Source organism: Podarcis melisellensis (assembly GCF_964234715.1).
Source record: "Podarcis melisellensis genome assembly, chromosome: 1".
Classification (NCBI taxonomy): domain Eukaryota; kingdom Metazoa; phylum Chordata; class Lepidosauria; order Squamata; family Lacertidae; genus Podarcis; species Podarcis melisellensis.
Window position 1 is genome coordinate 63094568 of NC_138528.1, and position 19360 is coordinate 63113927.

Here is a 19360-nt window from a genome sequence, read left to right on the forward strand (position 1 = left end):
AGATGCCCATTCACACCAATGGGGATTTCCTCTCACTACAAAGAGCACCCTCAGATGAGAGGTTGTTTTCAGGACCACAGCAGGGAAGAATCATAGAACTGTAGAGTTGGAAGGGACACTAGGGTCATCTAGTCCAACCCCTGCGATGCAGGAATCCTGCCCACAGCCGTCCCTGGGTGACTTGAATCACAAACCTTCTGGTTAGCAAGTTGGTGGCCATCATTGCCTATATTATTATTATTATTATTATTATTATTATTATTATTATTATTATTATTACATTATGCCCACCCTCATTCCATAGTTTAACTACATGCTGTGTGAAGAAGTGCTTTTTTTGCCCACATTGTGGATACTGAATCTTTAATTTGCAAATGTAACATGAAACTCCAATTCTAATTCTCATTTTACACCCCCCCTTTTTTAATTGAACAGTTGCTATATTTGGGTTTTGCAATTTCACTCAGTGGTCCAGCCAGGTATTTGTAAACCTCAAATTTGTCTGCAGCATGTACTAATGGGGCAGCTGGATTAGTTTCTTGCAGCACACACAACAAAGAGGTTTGTGTTACTTTAAAAATGAACAGATTAATAAACTCAAGCTCAACAATTCTGGTCAATCCTCCAATGATAATGGGTAGATCACTGCCAGTTCTTTTATACTGTGAGTAGATTGCAGTCTCTTGGGAGTTCGACGTTCCTGATATATGCTTTTGTGGACCAGAGTCAAGTGTGTATCTCGCAAGAAGGGTACATATACACAAGGGTGTAAGAGGGGAAATGAGGTAAAATGGCAATGAAATGCAAATACTACTGTTGGTAAGAATTCGATTAAAGCATAAATATACGCTAAATAAGTAGTCACTGCCAATAACATCAGTTAAATTAATGATCATCTATAGTGGGACAGCAAGTCATAGTCTCTATTCATCCCTAAACAAATTAGAATCAAGCCTCTTGATGAGAGGTTTGAATTTATCAGTTTACAGACTGTACTCTCTGTATTTCACTGTCATTCAGCAACACTCCTTTTTTTTTTTTTGGCTCTATACTCATTTACATATATGCATACACAATGCCTACTAAGGACGCTTTATGCATCTAAAAAGTTTATGTCATCATAAAAACCTCTTAAGTCCTTAAGATTCCAATTTGTTGTTTCAGTCTTCTCCATGAAATGCAGCTGGTATTGTTCCACAGCATATTACTTTGTTCTGTTATTGAACCAACCCCCCTCTCTCTCTGTACCTGACCTTACAGATATTTTCTGTGCTTCATCAATGCAGCGTACACTTTGCAAAATTTGCTTAAAATCCATTCTTTCCACAATCTCCAACAATTTTCTAAAACAAGCCTCTAGTCAACACAAGATTTATCTGCATCACTTTTCTGTATCCTTTAGGGGAAAGCAAGCACACTTGATGTAATAAACCAAAGCAAAAAACGCCAGGGCTTAGATGCTGGCTACTGGCCCAGGGAAACAAGAGGATTAATTAGCAAATCAAACTGAACCCTAATACCCAGTAGGAAGCATGGCTCAGAAAACTACCTATTTTTCTTGTAAAGACAGTAATTCTACGAAACTTGATTAACCCCCTGGTATGGGTAATTACAATAAGGTGAGGGTTTGCCACCCTTGTATTAACATAAGTTGCTGCATGTTGGTTTTCAGTGACACAGTAATTCCTCTAATACTGTGAATAAATGCTAACGTGAGAGTTTTAAGACTCAAGCCCTGTTAGTAGCAAATAGTCTTAGAAAACCTTCACTCAGTGGTTGCTTGACCAGAGAAAATTCATTTCCTACCACACAGGGCAAGCCTAGGAGACATTCAGTTGAGCAAGCATTTTCTTAACTCATTCTAACATAATGCTCACATTCACCAACAATTATGGCTAAGTCAAAGAAAAAGAAATAGCACAATGACAGAGCCCTAAATATCGTCTGCCATGCAGCCTGGGCCTTACAGTCGTATACGGCATAAAGCAAAAAGGCTCCGTAATAGAGGGGGCACCGCCGACCAATTTTAAATTGAATTACACAGCCTGCTAATCTTTATGATGAGATAAAATGTCTTTGAACACCAGACATTATGCTAAAATCTGCAGTGCTTTCTCCACACGCCCAAACATTTCTGTTTCAGGCTGCTCCTCCATAGCACTGAAGAGCTGTGCAGGAAAACAAATGCAAAGGATTCTGTTTTGCTTTTATTATATACATGTATTCAGGGGAGAGAAAAAAGCATATATACAAACAAATGTTTATTTCTCTGCCTAGATATTAGAAACTGTACATAAATAATTCAACAAAACATGGGAAATAAATGAAAAGAAATGAAGACCCCCCCCTGCATTATTGACATTTATCTTTAACAAGTAAAAACCAAATCGAAATAGTCAAGAAATTCTGAGTAAACTCATGACTGTTCACCACACTCATCTACTTTTGCTATTTTTTATTTTTAAATTGTCTGCCTGCCTGCCTCTCTGTCTGTGTGTTTACTTTTTTGATACACTGAAACCTGTTGATGTAACTTCAAGGTCCAAGAAATTCAGATGATGAGAAAGATCATGTTCATAATACAGTGGTACCTCTGGATGCAAACGGGATCCGTTCCGGAGCCCCGTTCGCATTCTGAAGCGAATGCAACCCACGTCTGCAGGTTGCGAGTTGCCGCTTCCACGCGTGACATCATTTTGCACGTCTGTGTTACGCAGAGCGTAACCTGAAAACACTCAACCTGAAGCATATTTAACCCGAGGAATGACTGTATGTGATGTTTTTACCCAATGGGCCCTCTTCCTTTTGTTTCACTAGTAGTTATCACTAACTATCTATAGTAGTTATTTTATCATTTGGGGAAGATCTAGAGAGGAAATAATCTAAAGTTGTTACTTTGAAACAAATGCAAACACAGACCTGGGGCTGAGGGTGTGGGAAGAAGATTGGTTAACTGTCCTTAATTCAACTAACATTTGCTCAAATAATTGCCCTACCAATGTTAATGGAATCACTGAAAAGCCTGCTGAATACAGAAACCTCCTATGCTTCAAATCTGGGGGTCATCTTATACAGTCGTACCTTGGTTCTCGAATGAAATCTGCTCTGGACGTCTGTTCAACTTCCGAAAACGATTGAAAACCAAGGCCCAGCTTCCGATTAGCTGCAGGAGCTTCGTGCACTCAATCGGAAGCCTCGGAAGCCCCACCAGACGTTTGGCTTCCAAAGAACATTTGCAAACCGGAACACTTACTTCCAGGTTTGTGGCATTCGGAAGCCAAAATGTTAAAGTCACAAGGCGTTTGAGAAACAAGGTACGACTGTACACAGATGGTGAATACTCTGGCAGCCTGGGCTTGGGTTTGGGTTCTGGCCTGGGTGGTCCAGGTTCAGATTCGGGCTCTGGCATGGGTGGTCAGGTTCAGATTCTTGAAATATGGCAACCTTAACTTTTTAAAAATATTAATCTCTTAATTAAAAAAATAGGGGGCACCTTATATGCGGAAAAATACGGTATGTTCCAATTATTCAAGCCTTCAGATTAAGTACTTCAGAAGCTCTTGTTTAAAGTGATACGCGCCCTGTCCATTAATGAAAGTAGAGTCCTAAAAAGAGATCGCTTTCTAAAGATATAGTTAAACTTACCAAGTCCCCTGGACTATTTAAATTAGCATTTTTATTCACAGCTATTGGGGGCATGCAAAATTAATAACAAGAACTAAGGGTTGAGTGCCACAAAATGACGCTTTACAGTAAATCTTTATTCTGGACATAAGAAAATGAAGCAATGCAGAGTACAGCAAGTTCCAGGTGGCAGGCATCAAAATGAGAGAGTAAATCAAACTAAGATTTGATTCATACTGTGAATATTTCACCCAAGAATTCTTCAAAGTGCCCTTTACTTCAAGAAAGCTTATAGCCTTAAAAAAAAAAAAAGTAAAAAAACCAGAGGATAACTATATGCTGCTAATTTTGAGGGCTGTGCCTTATTTCAAAGGATTTTCATTCATTATATATTAGGAAACCCCAGAGAATTCCAGATACCCCACATTTCGGGGGGGGGGGGGCAGCTTTCTAATATCCTGCATTTTTTCAAGGCTAGACCTAAGCAAAACATACATGCCAGTACTTTTGAGTAGAAGACAAACTTGTGGACTTTCTGCCCCTAAATAAATGCAAGTTTAAAATATTAAAATAAGTAAAGAATATACAATTGGGGATAAAAATGAATTAAAATTAAATGCATGTGAAGGCTGATTTAAAATCATATTTTTAAAATGAAAGAAATTACTATCAGTTCAGTTTTTCTATACTTACTCAGGCAATATATACCATGAGAAAAGCGGAGCAGGGCCATAAATCCAAAATTAATATGCTGTATTGAGGGGAGCAATAATGTGGGGGGAAAGCGAAAATGTCATAGAGGAATAGAAGTAGATTTCTAACTACTTAAAAAACCATGTGCCCCAAGGGCAATGTGTACAAGAAAGCAGAATAGTGTGTGAGAGTGGATCAGGAACTACGTGCAGCAACAGGGAATAGGCACTACATATGTGGCCAGGGCCGAATTACCAGATTGAATATCTGGAACCATATGCATGGTTCCCTTTCCTAGACTGGAAACAAAGTGTACAGCTGCAAACAGGGCCAGCAGCTGTGCTATTGGACAGCACCAGTGCTTTTTTTCCTGGGGGGACGCAGGGGTACACATACCCCTAAACATTTTGTGAATCTAACGAGAGAAGAAACTAAAAAAAAAAAAGTTTATTCTCTGGCACGGTGGATCATCAGTTCCATTGCTATACCTTTCTGTCAAGGTGTTTCCTAGGTCTCAGACGGAAGCGAGCATTTAATGTGTGAAGCAGTGTGGAATGTGTGGTGTTTTACTGATGAAAGTTTGGCCTCACTGAGAGGCAGTATTTCAATGTGAGTAGGAAAATTACTATTTTTCATCATCACGAGGTAATGCATGTTCTTTGCACTTTTGCCCATTTACTGTATTTGTTTTTCCTGATTTGAACTATAAAATGGTGGTTTTCTTGAGTCAAAATGAGAGTACCCCTAAACATTTTTAAAGAAAAAAAAAGCACTGAGTAGCACTGATCCCTTATGGGGTGGGTGTAGAAGGCCAAATACACCTGATTCTTCCATGCTGAACAAGTGATCTGTGCTTTCGGTATTAATCATCTAGTTCAAGTCTTCGTGCCTTTATTATGCATTGTTTTATTGCACACATTGCTTTACTCTAATGTAGTAAATTACCTCAAGTAAATATTTTAAAGCAGGCCACTCTGCTACAGCATCAGACTCCTGAATCTGTTTGTCAGATTTCCATGTGAGCTAACAGACACAAATTGGGATTAAAACTGGTCATCTGCTCATATCGCTGCCCACAGTGAACTGCCACCTTATCTCTGCCCTCCAAGTGTTATCATCTCCTCTACATTAGTCAAAAGGTTAAAACAAACACTTCTATTTTCTCTAATCCCAAGTCATATATCACCATGACTCACAAGCTTTAACACACAGAGGTGCTGCTCTGCCTGAGAGAAGCACTAGCTATATCAATGTCTAAAAATACAAACCAAAAAAGGCAGAAAAACAGTACAGTAGCTGACCAAAACTTCAGCAATATCTTCATTAGAGTCTTAATTTCTGTCAATAACACATGAACTATCTGATTAAAATATTTATTCAGACCAGATTACATCAGTACATTTGCACTGAAACCAATGAGGGAAACCAAAGTTTAGCTAAGAAGATAGAAGCTCAAAACAAAAATTAAATGTAATTATATCTCCTCTCCCAGACAGAAAAAAACTGTAATGATATTATAGTGAAAATATACAAGTGAGGAAGAATATTATTCACAATTTACTCAAGAGATGCAAATCAGCACTAAACAACCAAATTGGATAAATACTGCAGTAAGACCATTGACATCTGCAAGAATTCACATTTCTAGCTGGGCTTCCACTTTCACTTTGCATGCTCATTCTGCACTGGAGTGGAGAAGAACATGAGCTTTATTTGAAATGTCTTTCAATAAACATCCCATGTGGCAGTAATAACTTAGAACTGTACAAGCAATGCAAACATTTGCCAGGAGCAGGCATATTTTTAGGGGTGGTAACAAGGCAGTGTGCAATCCAAGAGGTATAGTCCAGAGCCCCTTATGATGTTGCAGACATTGCCGGTGCAACTTTTGCATCACGCAGCTCAAACGTACTACAGCTAAGTGCAGCTGCTCAGGGTGACAAAATATTTTTGGACAGTCCTGAAGAAAATGTGTTAACATGAGGAAACCACAGCAGCAATACGTGATACGACAAAGCTAATAAAACTCTGCTTTATTCAATAGCAACATAAATGATCCTCTTTCTGTTGGCAGTTCTGTATGTTAACATGATTTCAGAATTTGATAACAAAAAGATAACCACATAGGAAGCCAACTTAACTGAAAGCAGCAAAGGTCCTCTATAACATTGGTAAAGGATTACAATGCTAGGACCATTTAGTTACAATATATTTATACGCTTCACCCTACACAGTACAGGTTACTTGTACAGGTAGGGGAGGGAGGGAGGAAGGAAGGAATGGAGAGCAGTGGAAACCCATTCTCCATCTATTTATTTCCCACACACACACTTCTGCACAAAGCTGCAATCATGGGCTAACCCAGCTTTGGAGTGGTAGCACCACAAGGGCTCTAGCAACATCCCAGAGCCCTCACACCGCCTTCCCAGCCAGGTAGGCTGACCTCCATCTTGCAGCGGTTCCTGGCTTTACTGCTTTTGTGTATATGTGTGGACTCCTGAAACCAAAGCCTTGCATAAGATGTGAGTTAACTGTATCATGAGACTCATTTTAATGACCATATTTATTGTGATAAATATTACATCCTGCTTCATAGCCCTACATTTTTCGGCTACTTCCAAGAAACAGCATGTGACGAAATATTTTGTATTATGCCACAAGTGCTATAATTTCATACTTTCCAATGCAAACTGATACAAGCCTACTCAGAAGCAAGTCCCATATGTTCAATGGGGTTTACTCCAAGGAAAGGGACTCTTAAAGTTATGCTTGCTCTATATACAGCTACACAGTAAAGGTAGAAATGTGAATTGTATTATACATCTGAAGAATGTATGTGGACAAAACATACACTAGCCATCACATAATAATTTTAATTCTTTCCTTAGCCCACAATGCTGTGTTTACTGCAAGGTCAGTTAAGTTACTATAAGGGATTTTTAATGAAAACAATTATAAATTTAAAGTAACTGTGTTTAAAGCATTTAACAGTCACTAGGGTCAAGTGATTACAGCAGTTACAAGACCCCTGGGATATGTTCACACCAAAACAAAGTGAATAAATTACCTCAGCAGGCGTGTGTAATCACTAAGTGACCACAAAGGTCATGCAGTGTACAAGCTAAGACGACTTTCATGCAAAACCAATAATGAAAATTTATCAGTCAAGGAGAAGGAGAAGAAACTTAAGGGCTGCAATACTACATACACTCACCTGGGCGTATGCCCCCCCCCCCTGAACCCAAAAGGACTTACTTCTGAGTAGACATGTATAGGAAGGATTGTGTGAAGGAAGAATCAAAGTTAGCTGATGGGCTAATGAAAAGCAGAGATGAGAGGTAGAATGACAGGCTTGGATAACAGTATATAGGGATAGTAAAGGAATACATGAGGAGGAGGAGGAAGGTGAAGGAATAAACTTTGATTAGTTATATTGAAGATCAGATTCTAAACTGTTCACTCAGCTAGACTCTTAAGTAGGCTTTTCTATTTAATTGACTATAAATTGGTTTCCAGACTCAATTTAATATGCTGGTTATGACCTTTAGATTTCATGCTCCTTTCCATACAGAGGATGGTTTGTTATCCAGGATAGAGCATTTTTGGCAGTTCTTGGGAAGGTTTGTTCAACTCATCTCCTGCTCATTCTTTTTGTATCAAGCCAAGTTTATTCTTGTTCTGAAAGCCCTTACGGCCCTCCGATTCTTGCTTATTGTCAGAAGAGGCTGGTTTTTGCAGTTGTTCTCAATAGTTATCCTTTCTGGGCCTTCTACTGCTAAATATTATTCATGCTTTTATTTGTTTGTTGGATGCTTTCTGATTGTTCGGTTTACTTCTTTTAGTGTTTTTTGTAGATTTTAACTGCTTCATAGACCTTTTAAATCAGGGCTCAGCAAACTTTTTGATTAAGAAGATGATATGCAACTGACTAGGTGGTTGGGGACCATATACCAGCGGGCATAGCTGGAGCTGGCATTGCCATATAAATATTACTACTACTAGTTGTAGTAGTAGTAGTAGTAGTAGTAATAGTAGTCATCTGTTCCAAAGTAGTAATAGTAGTCATCTGTTCCAAAGCATTTCAAAGCATTTAGATGATGGACAATTTAAAATGAATAAAAACCTTCGATATAGCAAATAACACCATATTTTTCAGAAGTGAACAACAAAAAAGCAAAGCAGAGCACAATACAAGCAGAAGACCCAATCAGATTAAATATTCCCAATAAATTATGTTAAAATGCTGTCTGATAAAATATGTTAATACTGTCAAAAATGCTAACATCTCTTGGGAGAAATGGAAGGTCTTTACCAGCTGTTGAAAAGATTGTAACGTGGGTGCCAGGGGAATCTCTTTCGGGAGAGAATCCACAGGTATAGGGCCACTAACAAAAAGGCCACCTCTCTTTATGGTCATCCTCCAAATTTCATTAGGAGGGGGCACAGAGGAGGGCCTCCAGGGATGATTACCTTATGGCACAGGCAAGTGCATATGGGAAGAGGTGTCCATCAAACATTGGGTTCCCAAGTTGTGCAAGGCTTTATAAAAAACCAGCACCTTGAATTGGGCCCACACTGGAAGCAAGTATGAGTGAGCAAGAACTAGAATAAAATATTCTGATCACCTAATCCCCAATGGCAACCTTGCTGCTAAATTCTGTATCAGTTGAACCTTCTAGACAATTTTCAAGGACAACACCATGTTTAACACATTGCTGAAATCCAAACATGAGATAACCTAGCACTAACAATCTAACTCTGGTAATCAGCATTCAGATAGAGGACCTAGCTGGGCTACCAGACTAAAATGGCATCCACATGTACCCTTCAGTGCCAGCAACTGATTGAATACTACCCCTATTCTGTGAACCTGATCCTCCAGAAACACTCCGCTACACACTTCAACTTTTTGGCTCTCATCCACCCATTTCCTGCAGTCAGGCTCTTACAAAGCACACTGGCTACCACACCTGACTGAAATGAAAATGAGAGGTAGAGTTAGGTGTCATCTGTATACTGAGGCAACATTCTTCAAAACTCCACTCAGTGCTTTCTGTAGGTGTTAAATGATATAGGCCTGCAGTGGTGTCCAAACTTTTTTCAAAGAGGGCCAGATTTGATGAAGTGAAGGGTTGTGGGGGCTGACCAAAGGGCCAACCAAAGTTGTTGACTTCTTCTTAGGATTGAAGTTGTTGAGCTTCTTTTAGGATTGAAATTGTTGAGGGTTTTTAAAAGGTTTTTACCCTAGGAAATAAACTGCCACAGGGGCTGGATTAAACTGACCAACGGGCTGGATTAGGCCCCCAAAACAGACTTTGGACATAAGGGTTAATATTGAGTCCTGAAGAACCCTATTCTGTAGGTTCTACAAGGCCAAGCAAAAAACCTCCAGCACAACTTTCTAGGATTGACCACCCAAGTTAGGAGCAAAATGACGATTGCAAAACAGGAAGATCTACCTCTTACCTGGACAAACATCCCAAACATATACCATGACCGATGGTATTGAAAGCCTCTGGGAGATCAAGAAAAGCAAGCAGAGTCACAATCCCAACACAAATTATCCCTCACAAGGGCAAACAAGTTACTCATGGTACCAAAATTAGCCGCAATGACTGATTTACATGGATAAAAGTTAAATCAACAAGAGAACCTGGATCTGATCAGTGGCCAAGTATTCTAGAACTTCATCTGGGAAGGAAACATTTGCCATTGGTCTGCAGTTATTGAAATCTTCTGGCCCAAGGAAAAGTTTTTTCAGGTGCATCAAACTACCATCACATTCAGGCAAGTTCAGTACCACCGCCTCTTGTACTGGTGAATTTATAAACTGCTTGGCCCAAAAAGGTTTCATTCCCAGATGGATTTTATAAGCACAAAGAGCAAGGATCAAACATGCATGTGGTCAAAAAAGCCTAAACAACAACAGCCTGAAACAGCACCAGCTGAAAATCATCCATCAATACTGGACTGGACAGTGCTCTGGACAACTCCATAAACTGACCTGCCAACAATGTGAATGCTAACTCTAGACTACTGCAAACAATTTACCGTATTTTTTGCTCTATAAGACGCACCAGACCACAAGACACACCTAGTTTTTGGAGGAGGAAAACAAGGAAAAAATATTCTGAATCTCAGAAGCCAGAACAGCAAGAGGGATCGCTGCGCAGTGAAAGCAGCAATCCCTCTTGCTGTTCTGGCTTCTGGGATAGCTGTGAAGCCAGCATTCGCTCCATAAGATGCACACACATTTCCCCTTACTTTTTAGGAGGGAAAAAGTGAGTCCTATAGAGCAAAAAATACGGTATTTAAATAATTAAATAGGAAGGCAATCCAGATACATAACATATAGCTGTCATGTGAATTAATTAGGCAAAGTATATTCTATGATACACTGAGCATGCTTTGGCCTTTCAGATATACTGAGATAGAACAGGGCTAGAGAATCTGTGACCCTTCAGTTGTTGTTGTACTCTAACTCCCTTCAGCCCCAGTAAACATGTCCAATGGTCAGGGATTATAGGAGTTGCATCTGGGAAGCAAGAGATTCCCTAGAGTGGCAGAGAAGCTGACCACAGCTCTGCTCTGTGGGTCCTGGAGATTATGGGAAGATTAGTCAACTTTTGAGTCTGCAACCTTGAAGAGGAGCAATTATGAAGACACTCTGTTTTGTGACTGTATTTTATTTGATTTTTGTAAACTACTCTACAAGCAAATTTTGATGAAGCAGAGTATAAAAACGATATAAACAAATATTTCAAAGTAATTTCCCAAACCAAATTCAATTTAGACCGTTCTCTACACTATATCAGAAGGGAGCTTTATCCTTATGAAGCAATGCTGTAACTCAAAACAGCATGCATAATATTAATGAAGAGAGGGTTGTCCTTAAATTATTATAGCCATGAACCATTTCAAATATCAGACCAACACTGTTAGTATTCAGTCCCAGTACCAAGAATTGTAGAATGGGGACACCAAGGGTCATTTAGTCCAACCCCCTCCAATGCCTTCAAAGGCTAAAGAAATGGAGAAACAATGTCCAAAGTAAGACAAAGGGTTTACAAATCAAATTGGAATGAGGAATAAACTGGAAGATGGTCAATATAGACAGAGAGAGGGATAAAGGGTAAAGAAAAGCCAAAATGTGGAAGAACTATTTCTTTTCTTTTCTTGTTAATCCCCACCCCAACAAAAAAAAAATCCTTTTATGAACAAAAATTTCACTTTTCTCACTCCCCAGGGGCTTTCCAAGGGAATCCAGTGGGATTTAATGATGCCATTAGGGGCCTTTAGCGACACGGTCACTAGACACAAGCCGTAAGAGGGCAGTGTCAAAGTCATGTTTTAAAAGGCTTTTTCTATAATGATGCAGTTTCATTTAGACAAGTAAAACTTTTTTAGAAGGCTAGTTCATTCTTAAGGGTCAACTTGCCATTTTAGTCTTCTTACTACCCTCCTCTCCCTTTTCTAGCTAATCTCCCCAAGTTACCTAGGCACATGCAATTGGCCTCAAGATTTCTCACATGACAGAGATACCCAATACCTCGATTTAGAGCTATCATTGCTGTCTTTCATTTTACTTGTTAAACCATTATGTCAACTTATTAGAGGCTCACTAAGATCAGTGGGCTGTTAGGATATACTTAGCAAAATTCAGCTAGGCAACAGGTGCCTTGCTCCTTGGAGACTTTAATGCATATGAGAAGCCATCAGTCATAAGGAGGTTAATATGCTTGCACCCCTTTATCTGAAACATATGTCCATCTCACAGCACTATGCTGCTATAGAGACCCTTTCGAGGCACATTTTCTACCGCATAAAGTAGGAACAGTAGTTATATTTTTGCTAATCATTCGTCTTTTGCACAGGGACAGAAACTCAGTTAACCACCAGAACAGGAACAGCAGGGTGGTTACAGCTGCCCCTCCAACTATTCAGCTTTTGTCATCGTGTGATACCAAATGACTGAGCATCAAGTACTGAAAATATAATAACAAACATATAAATCTATGCTCAATTAACAGAAACATATTTTGACTAGAAAGAGAACATAACACAATGACAAGGCTAGGGGTAAATGTTCTTCAAAGCTTTAACACAATTAGGAGGCTGTAAGTGACACTTGGATCGCAAAGGTTAATTGGGGTCACCAAAATGCAGTAATTCCTTACCTAACCAGTCATTAAACTTCTTAACCTCAGAAGGCAGCCCCAACTCAGTGAAATCGCCCGTATGAAGCAAGATGTCCCCATAAGGCATCTGGATTCCATCTGTTCTGGAGTGTGTGTCTGAGATGCAGACAAACCGCGTGTGGCCTGCTGGTTTCGGGGTGTCATATGGAATAGGGTCGACCCTAAAGCAAACATAAAGAGATTCCATCAGAATTAATATTTGCTACACATGTTGAACACATTGGGCACAATTCATTCAAAATATAGGTGCGGCTTATATGTGTGCAGAATTTCCACAGGTCACAGAACCCTGCTTTTAAACTAGTAAGCACATGCACAAGCCCTTGTTGTAGATGGCACAATGGAATGTTATACGGAATGGGATATCCGCATTTTCTTCACATATGCCCATCCAACTCTCTCAACTCAGTCCATGATCCTAGAAGATATAACTGGATGGCAATATAGGGAAGCATGTTCATAATATCAATTTCCCATCATGCTGTCTGTGTGCATGACTGGCATACAGATAGATAAGAAGGGAGGAAACAGGCCTATGGAAATTCTCTGCATGAATTTTCTGCACCAACTGTTCGGGGAGATTGTTCCAATTATTTCATAATGCAAATGTTAGTCTACAGCATAGATACTGTACAGTACAGTACCCAGCATCGTACAACTTTTCTCTTGTTAAACAGTACCATATTAGAGTGAAATCCTATGCAAGTATGCCCAGAAGTCCCATTAATTCAACAGAACTTACTCCCAGGAAGGCATTTAAAGGATTGTAGCCTTAATCATTTAGTTATGAAGTGCTTTACAGTGTTCATCAGATAGCAAGTGAATTGTTTATCATATACAGCATTTTGAGTTCAAAAGATATACACAAACTTACCAGCCTTGAAAGTATTAAAAAAAAATCCATAATGAAATGTGGATCATCATAATTTAATTCAGAGGGCCAAATTTATGAAAACAACTGACAATACATTATCAAGCAATTAGAAGCCTGAGCCATTCACTCATACATGCAATGGGAAAACCTATTCCATCATATAAGGCTTATTAATCCAGCAAAACTGTTATTCACCAGGAAGAGCAATCCTAATTAGGGGTTGGGGAGGTGCAGAGCAGTGAACAATCTTGCTGGCTAGCACAGAAGTCAGGGGCTTCACCCTCCCCCATGGTCAGCTCAAGACTGGCATGGCTGAAGGACCCAAGGATTGTAGGATTTTGGATCCAGCAGATCTAAAACCTCTGTTGCCCCACTGTGAAATGTCAGGTTTGGGGGGCTTTCCACTGACTATTGCCCAACAGGATTGGTCCTCTCTAATGGAAAGGATACTTTGCTGCATCCCAGTTCTCCCCACCACTCAGCTATTGATACCAAGGGATAGGGTTGCAGGCTAAATCCAACACAAATAGTTGACAAATAGGTAAGTTATTGCCCTGTTGCCAGAATGCAAGGAATAACCATTAATTCTTAAGTAACATCTATATTTTGTTTTGGTTTTGTGCCTCTTTCTCCTTTTAGATGGCAATGGTATTATCTATAATCACAGATTTTGCTTACTCTTGCATATATTGTTAAGCAGAAAGCCAAAATAATGGGTTGACTGAATAATTATATGGCCTATATAAACGTTTAGCAAATCTGAACAGTAACATACAATTAAATGGATTTCCCCCCACAACGTTCATAAATTAATAAGGCATTTATCACAGACAAAAATTCACTTGCTGAGAATATTCTGGCAACCTAGGTGTAACTGTGATTATGAACGTAGCATATGTTTATCTAGTGCCTTCTTTCCTGTGTAATAACAGTGGGTAATTTTTTCCCTTTTAATTTTCTAGAAAAAACACCAGAAAGTAAACATCTGGTGCTTTATGGCTACAATCTTATCGACCTCATGTCACTTCAGTAGAAAATGAACTTCTGCTTTCAGTGCTATAGAGTACCTTGTTCAGGTCTGTGTCTCTGTGTTAGGTTTGAATAAATACATCAGACCTGTGACACTCCCTTTTGCTTCCCCCCCCCATATTTCCCTAGCTTCCTCCAGCTCATTCCCAAACACATTTGCTATTTTCAAATTTCTTTTTCCCTATAAGAATGGCTGGGTAATGGGACAGATGGGGAGAGAGAGACAGAATACGTTAGAGGCAGAAGCTGAGTGAATAATGAACGGACACAGACCCTGCAATCATAATCTGAGGACCTTTTTGTGTGCCTCCTCCATGAGAGGTCCACAGGATGGCAAAAAGAGAACAGGTGTATCCATTTGTGGAGGTTGTCCCAAGGGAGGCTTGCCTGGCCCCTTCATTAAGTATTTTTAGGTGCTAGGCGAAAATGTTTCTCTACAAACAGCCCTTGGGCGGATTAACATTAAATAGCCTTTTAAATGTGTTTGTGAGTGGGGGTTACTGGTTTATGTTTCTTTTATTGTGCATTTTGGGTTCTCATTTGGTAATCTCGCCTTGTGATTCCCTATACAGTAGTACCTCAGGTTAAGTACTTAATTCGTTCCAGAGGTCCGTACTAAACCTGAAACTGTTCTTAACCTGAAGCACCACTTTAGCTAATGGGGCCTCCCTCTGCCATACGGCCGCACAATTTCTGTTCTCATCCTGAAGCAAAGTTCTTAACCTGAAGCACTATTTCTGGGTTAGCGGAGTCTGTAACCTGAAGCGTATGTAACCTGAAGCGTATGTAACCCAAGGTACCACTGTACATTTAAGGGTCTGTAGCTTTTTCCTGCAAAAAATGTATGTGTAAAATATGTGATAGGTTTGCACATTTTTGGCCCTGGCCCCGATTCAGACTGACCACACACAGAGAAGCTTTTCCTGGTATACAAATAAAAGGAAACAAAAATATTCACCTGGTTAATGTCCCCTGCCATTACACTGAAAAGAGAGGGGGCACTTTAATGAAGAGTTTATATTAAAGATGAATGCCAACCTAAACTAAGAATTCCAGTGATGTTGATATTAACTAGAACCTGCCCAAACTTTGATCAGGGAATAGGTTACAGGAATTGACAGGTTAACTGACTTCCCCAGTGTATCAGCATCATAGCTTGAAAGAAAATCCAATAGCAATGACTCTGCTATATAACTAGTAATCCCTTAATGCAGATCAAAGATGTGTTCTGATATATCCAACCCGTTTACAGGATTCTTCAAGCTACTAAACTTGAAGTCAAAGCCAAGTTCTTCAAACTCTATAAAATAGAAGAACAAGCCCACCCATGGTGTAATTCTATCAATTTGAATTAAGTATCTGAACGTTACAGCAAGAAGATCTTCTTCCAAGAGGAGTAATGCTGACAAGCTCTTAACCCTAACCTTTTTGGCAAGGACCACAGTAATAACAGTGTCTTAATGAGAGAAATAAAATGGCATTGGTTCAGACCTCAGGATAATGAATTGAACTTCATATACTATGTTATAGGATGGCACTTGTGGATGGCACAGTTCTCAAGAGTTCCAAATGAACTGATGATAGGAAAGAGGGAAAGCAGAAAGGATTCATAATCTTGATGAGGTACTAAGGTCTTGCTCAGGTCATTATTTAAACTGAGGCAGCTAAGAATAACTCAGAATAGCATCTGCACACTTCATGCAGGAGGACCTGAAGCTGGTACAGATATAATCTCCATTGTGCAGACAGTGCTGAAAACACTATCCCTGTGGTAAGCAGAAATTGTATATCAATTCTAACATTTCCTTGTCTTTGGTCATGCAATCATTCCTGTGTGGCTTCCAGTAGATGTGAAAAATTCAGGAGATATTCATAAATGGCATAAATATGTTACAACATGAGCCAGAAGAAATGGACTTGAATCAAAGTGGAATGTCTTCTTGATGGTCCTGGGTGATATTTTTTCTTCTTCTGACAGAAGTTCTATGTATAGGATTAGCATATAGCATAAGAGTCAGAAATTTGATAAGTGCAACTTTCCCCCTACCTAAAAGAGTCTGTGGTAGGAACCTGCTGAATATCTACCTGACATGCAATTGATGGCACAGTGTCTGTCAGGAAAATGCTGGCAATCCCAGGCTTATTGCCAGACTTGTGAAGCTATAACAAGGGCACAATATGCAAGGACTGTGTAGTAATGTGTATCTTAAATAGTTGTGTATAAATTATTAATAATATCAAATATCTCTTCAAAGTGACAAGGCAACAATGTGTGAAGATGATGATTGTTATTTATCATTAACAGGTAACCTTTAATCACAGATACTTGTATCCTGTGATTTTACTGTAGAAACGTGTAATTTGATGTTAGGTCACATGTTTGGTTTCACCATTCCTTTAAAATAAAACAAAGTTTGTATTCCTTAAGAATGCAAAATATAGGTTTGGAAATGTATGTTAAATCAAAGAATGTGATCCAGTTTATATAAAATAACAATGCTAATTCAACACTGGGCATAATTTAAAACATAAGCTACTAACTCCTAATGGTCAGAGCTTTAAATAGTTTTTCCCCCTACACAGAAATCAAAGTTGCACAAAATAGGTAAATAATGTGCAGCCTAGGACTTGCCAATCAGAAGGTCGGCGGTTCGAATCCATGTGACAGGGTGAGCTCCCGAGCTTAGTCCCTGCTCCTGCCAACCTAGCAGTTCAAAAGCACATCAAAGTGCAAGTAGATAGGTACCGCTCCAGCGGGAAGGTAAACGGCGTTTCCGTGCGCTGCTTTGGTTCGCCAGAAGTGGCTTAGTCATGCTGGCCACATGACCCGGAAGCTGTACACCGGCTCCCTCAGCCAGTAAAGCAAGATGGGCGCCACAACCCCAGAGTCGGCCACGACTGGACCTAATGGTCAGGGGTCCCTTTACCTTTACTATCTTCTTAGTGAGACAGTGATTTACATGAGCCTATGGGCTCCCTACTGCCTATGTAGTAGGCCTTGGATCTCAAGCTCAAGTCACTGATTCCAGTCCAACACTATGTTCAGTTACTGGATCACAAGGGCTCCCGTGACATCATCTTGCAAGCACTGAATCAAAGTTCAAATTTTGGAAGTCATACATTCAGGGCTAAGAATCAAGTACATATAAGTCATGCTCATTTCAAGTTTGCATTGTATCAAAGAGTTTCTCCAGTCATTAAGTCTATGCATCAAGGTTGGCCAAGCAGATGCCTATGGGAAGTCCACAAGTGACAGCTCTACTTGTGGTGCCCAGCAACTGACGTTCAAAGGCATGGATACAGAACACAGCCATCATGGCTAGTAGCCTTATAAAGCCTTTTCCTCCAAGCATTTGTGTAATCCTCTTGTAAAGGCATTGGTAGCCATGCTATACCTACCTTATGGAAATGATTTCCATAGTTTAACAGTGCTGTGTGAAAAATGCACTGCTAAAATGAGCTCCTGCTCTCCACAGAATAACTCTGAAATTGAAGCTAATTTTTACTTCCCCAAATATTTGGTCAGAAGGACGATAACTTTATTACATACTTGTAGCATAAGAAAGCTGCTGTGCTCGCTTTTCATCTAGAAGCAAAATATACAGTGCAAAAGAGAGCTTCTGTAGTGTCTTTGCAGAGGTTTCATTTTCTAACCTAAAGGCGTCCCCCTTTCCAGGGATAAGATGCAATTCAATCTTCATTCCATCACAAAAGGTACCAGTCATGCCGGCTGCTCTGCTATATGATTAAGCTTTCCTTCCACAAAAGACAGAACCACAGCCAAAACACCAGTTGAAACTGGAGTGGGTTTTTCCCTGGCAAATTACAATTGCCTCCATCTTTGCTTGGCGAACAATTCCAAGAGATGTGCAAACAGTTTTGGATATTGGATAAATTTCCCCAATAGCCACATGGTGTAAGCAACTTTTTGTGAAATGTTTGTGATACAGTTGGGTCAAATAGTTGTAAGAGAAGTCAAAAATCCCACTGAGCATGAATAAGTCTTTGGGCATGTCTAAATAGCTTTTTTTGGATCCTGACAACAGCTCTTTATCAAACTATACTTTGATTGGCTTTAGGCAAAAACATTTACCGTATTTTTCACTCTATAAGACACACCAGACCACAAGACGCACCTAGTTTTTGGAGGAGGAAAACAAGAGAAAAAAAATCTGAATCTCAGAAGCCAGAACATCAAGAGGGATCGCCGCACAGTGAAAGCAGCAATCCCTCTTGCTGTTCTGGCTTCTGGGATAGCTGCGCAGCCTGAATTCGCTCCATAAGACGCACACACATTTCCCCTTACTTTTTAGGAGGGAAAAAGTGAGTCTTATAGAGCAAAAAATACGGTAATATACGGTATTCACTTTTAAGCAACAGGCTTAAGGCATAAGGAATCCTAATGAATAGCAGAGCAGCACCTATTATGTAAACTAGTAAATATGTAACTATGATGTAACATTATGCAAGAGCTGGTACTTGAATGTGATTGGTTTCTGCTATTCTTTCCCTTTACTGCTTTGCATGATATATTCTATTCTTTCCCATTACTCCTTTGCATTGCATCTATTATTTTGACCTTCTAGAATGCCTTGGCAGAAATGTATATAAATGTAAAAGGAAGATGTAAAACATCTGCGGTGAGGAGAAAATGTTTTCTTGTTGACTGGATCAATGACCAAATTTTAAGTCAGGAAAAGAAAAATGATAAGGATAATGAGATATTCTTTCCTTGTGAGCTTCAGGATCACATACTTTCCCCAAATAACTTTAGGGGGGCAGAAACATTTCTGTTAATCTAAACAAATTTCTTAACTAGTTTCATATTAGTTTGAGTTATGTATTCATTTGCATAATAAGAAAGATCTGATGATGGAGTCAGTGAACCCACAATCCAACAGTGGGTTCTGGATACAAAGTGTTTGCATAGTTAATTTTCCAA

The 19360-nt window shown here is 39.5% G+C and overlaps 1 protein-coding gene across 3 annotated transcripts in view; it reads right to left on the reverse strand.

Moving 5' to 3' along the window:
- The window catches only part of MPPED2 (metallophosphoesterase domain containing 2), a 125561-nt gene that overhangs the window by 75212 nt on the left and 30989 nt on the right, over positions 1-19360 (reverse strand). For all 3 annotated transcript variants that reach the window (XM_081883250.1, XM_081883252.1, XM_081883251.1), the window contains exon 3: positions 12495-12676. In XM_081883250.1, coding sequence (XP_081739376.1) covers positions 12495-12676 — 182 coding nt within the window. The remainder of the gene's footprint in view (positions 1-12494; positions 12677-19360) is intronic.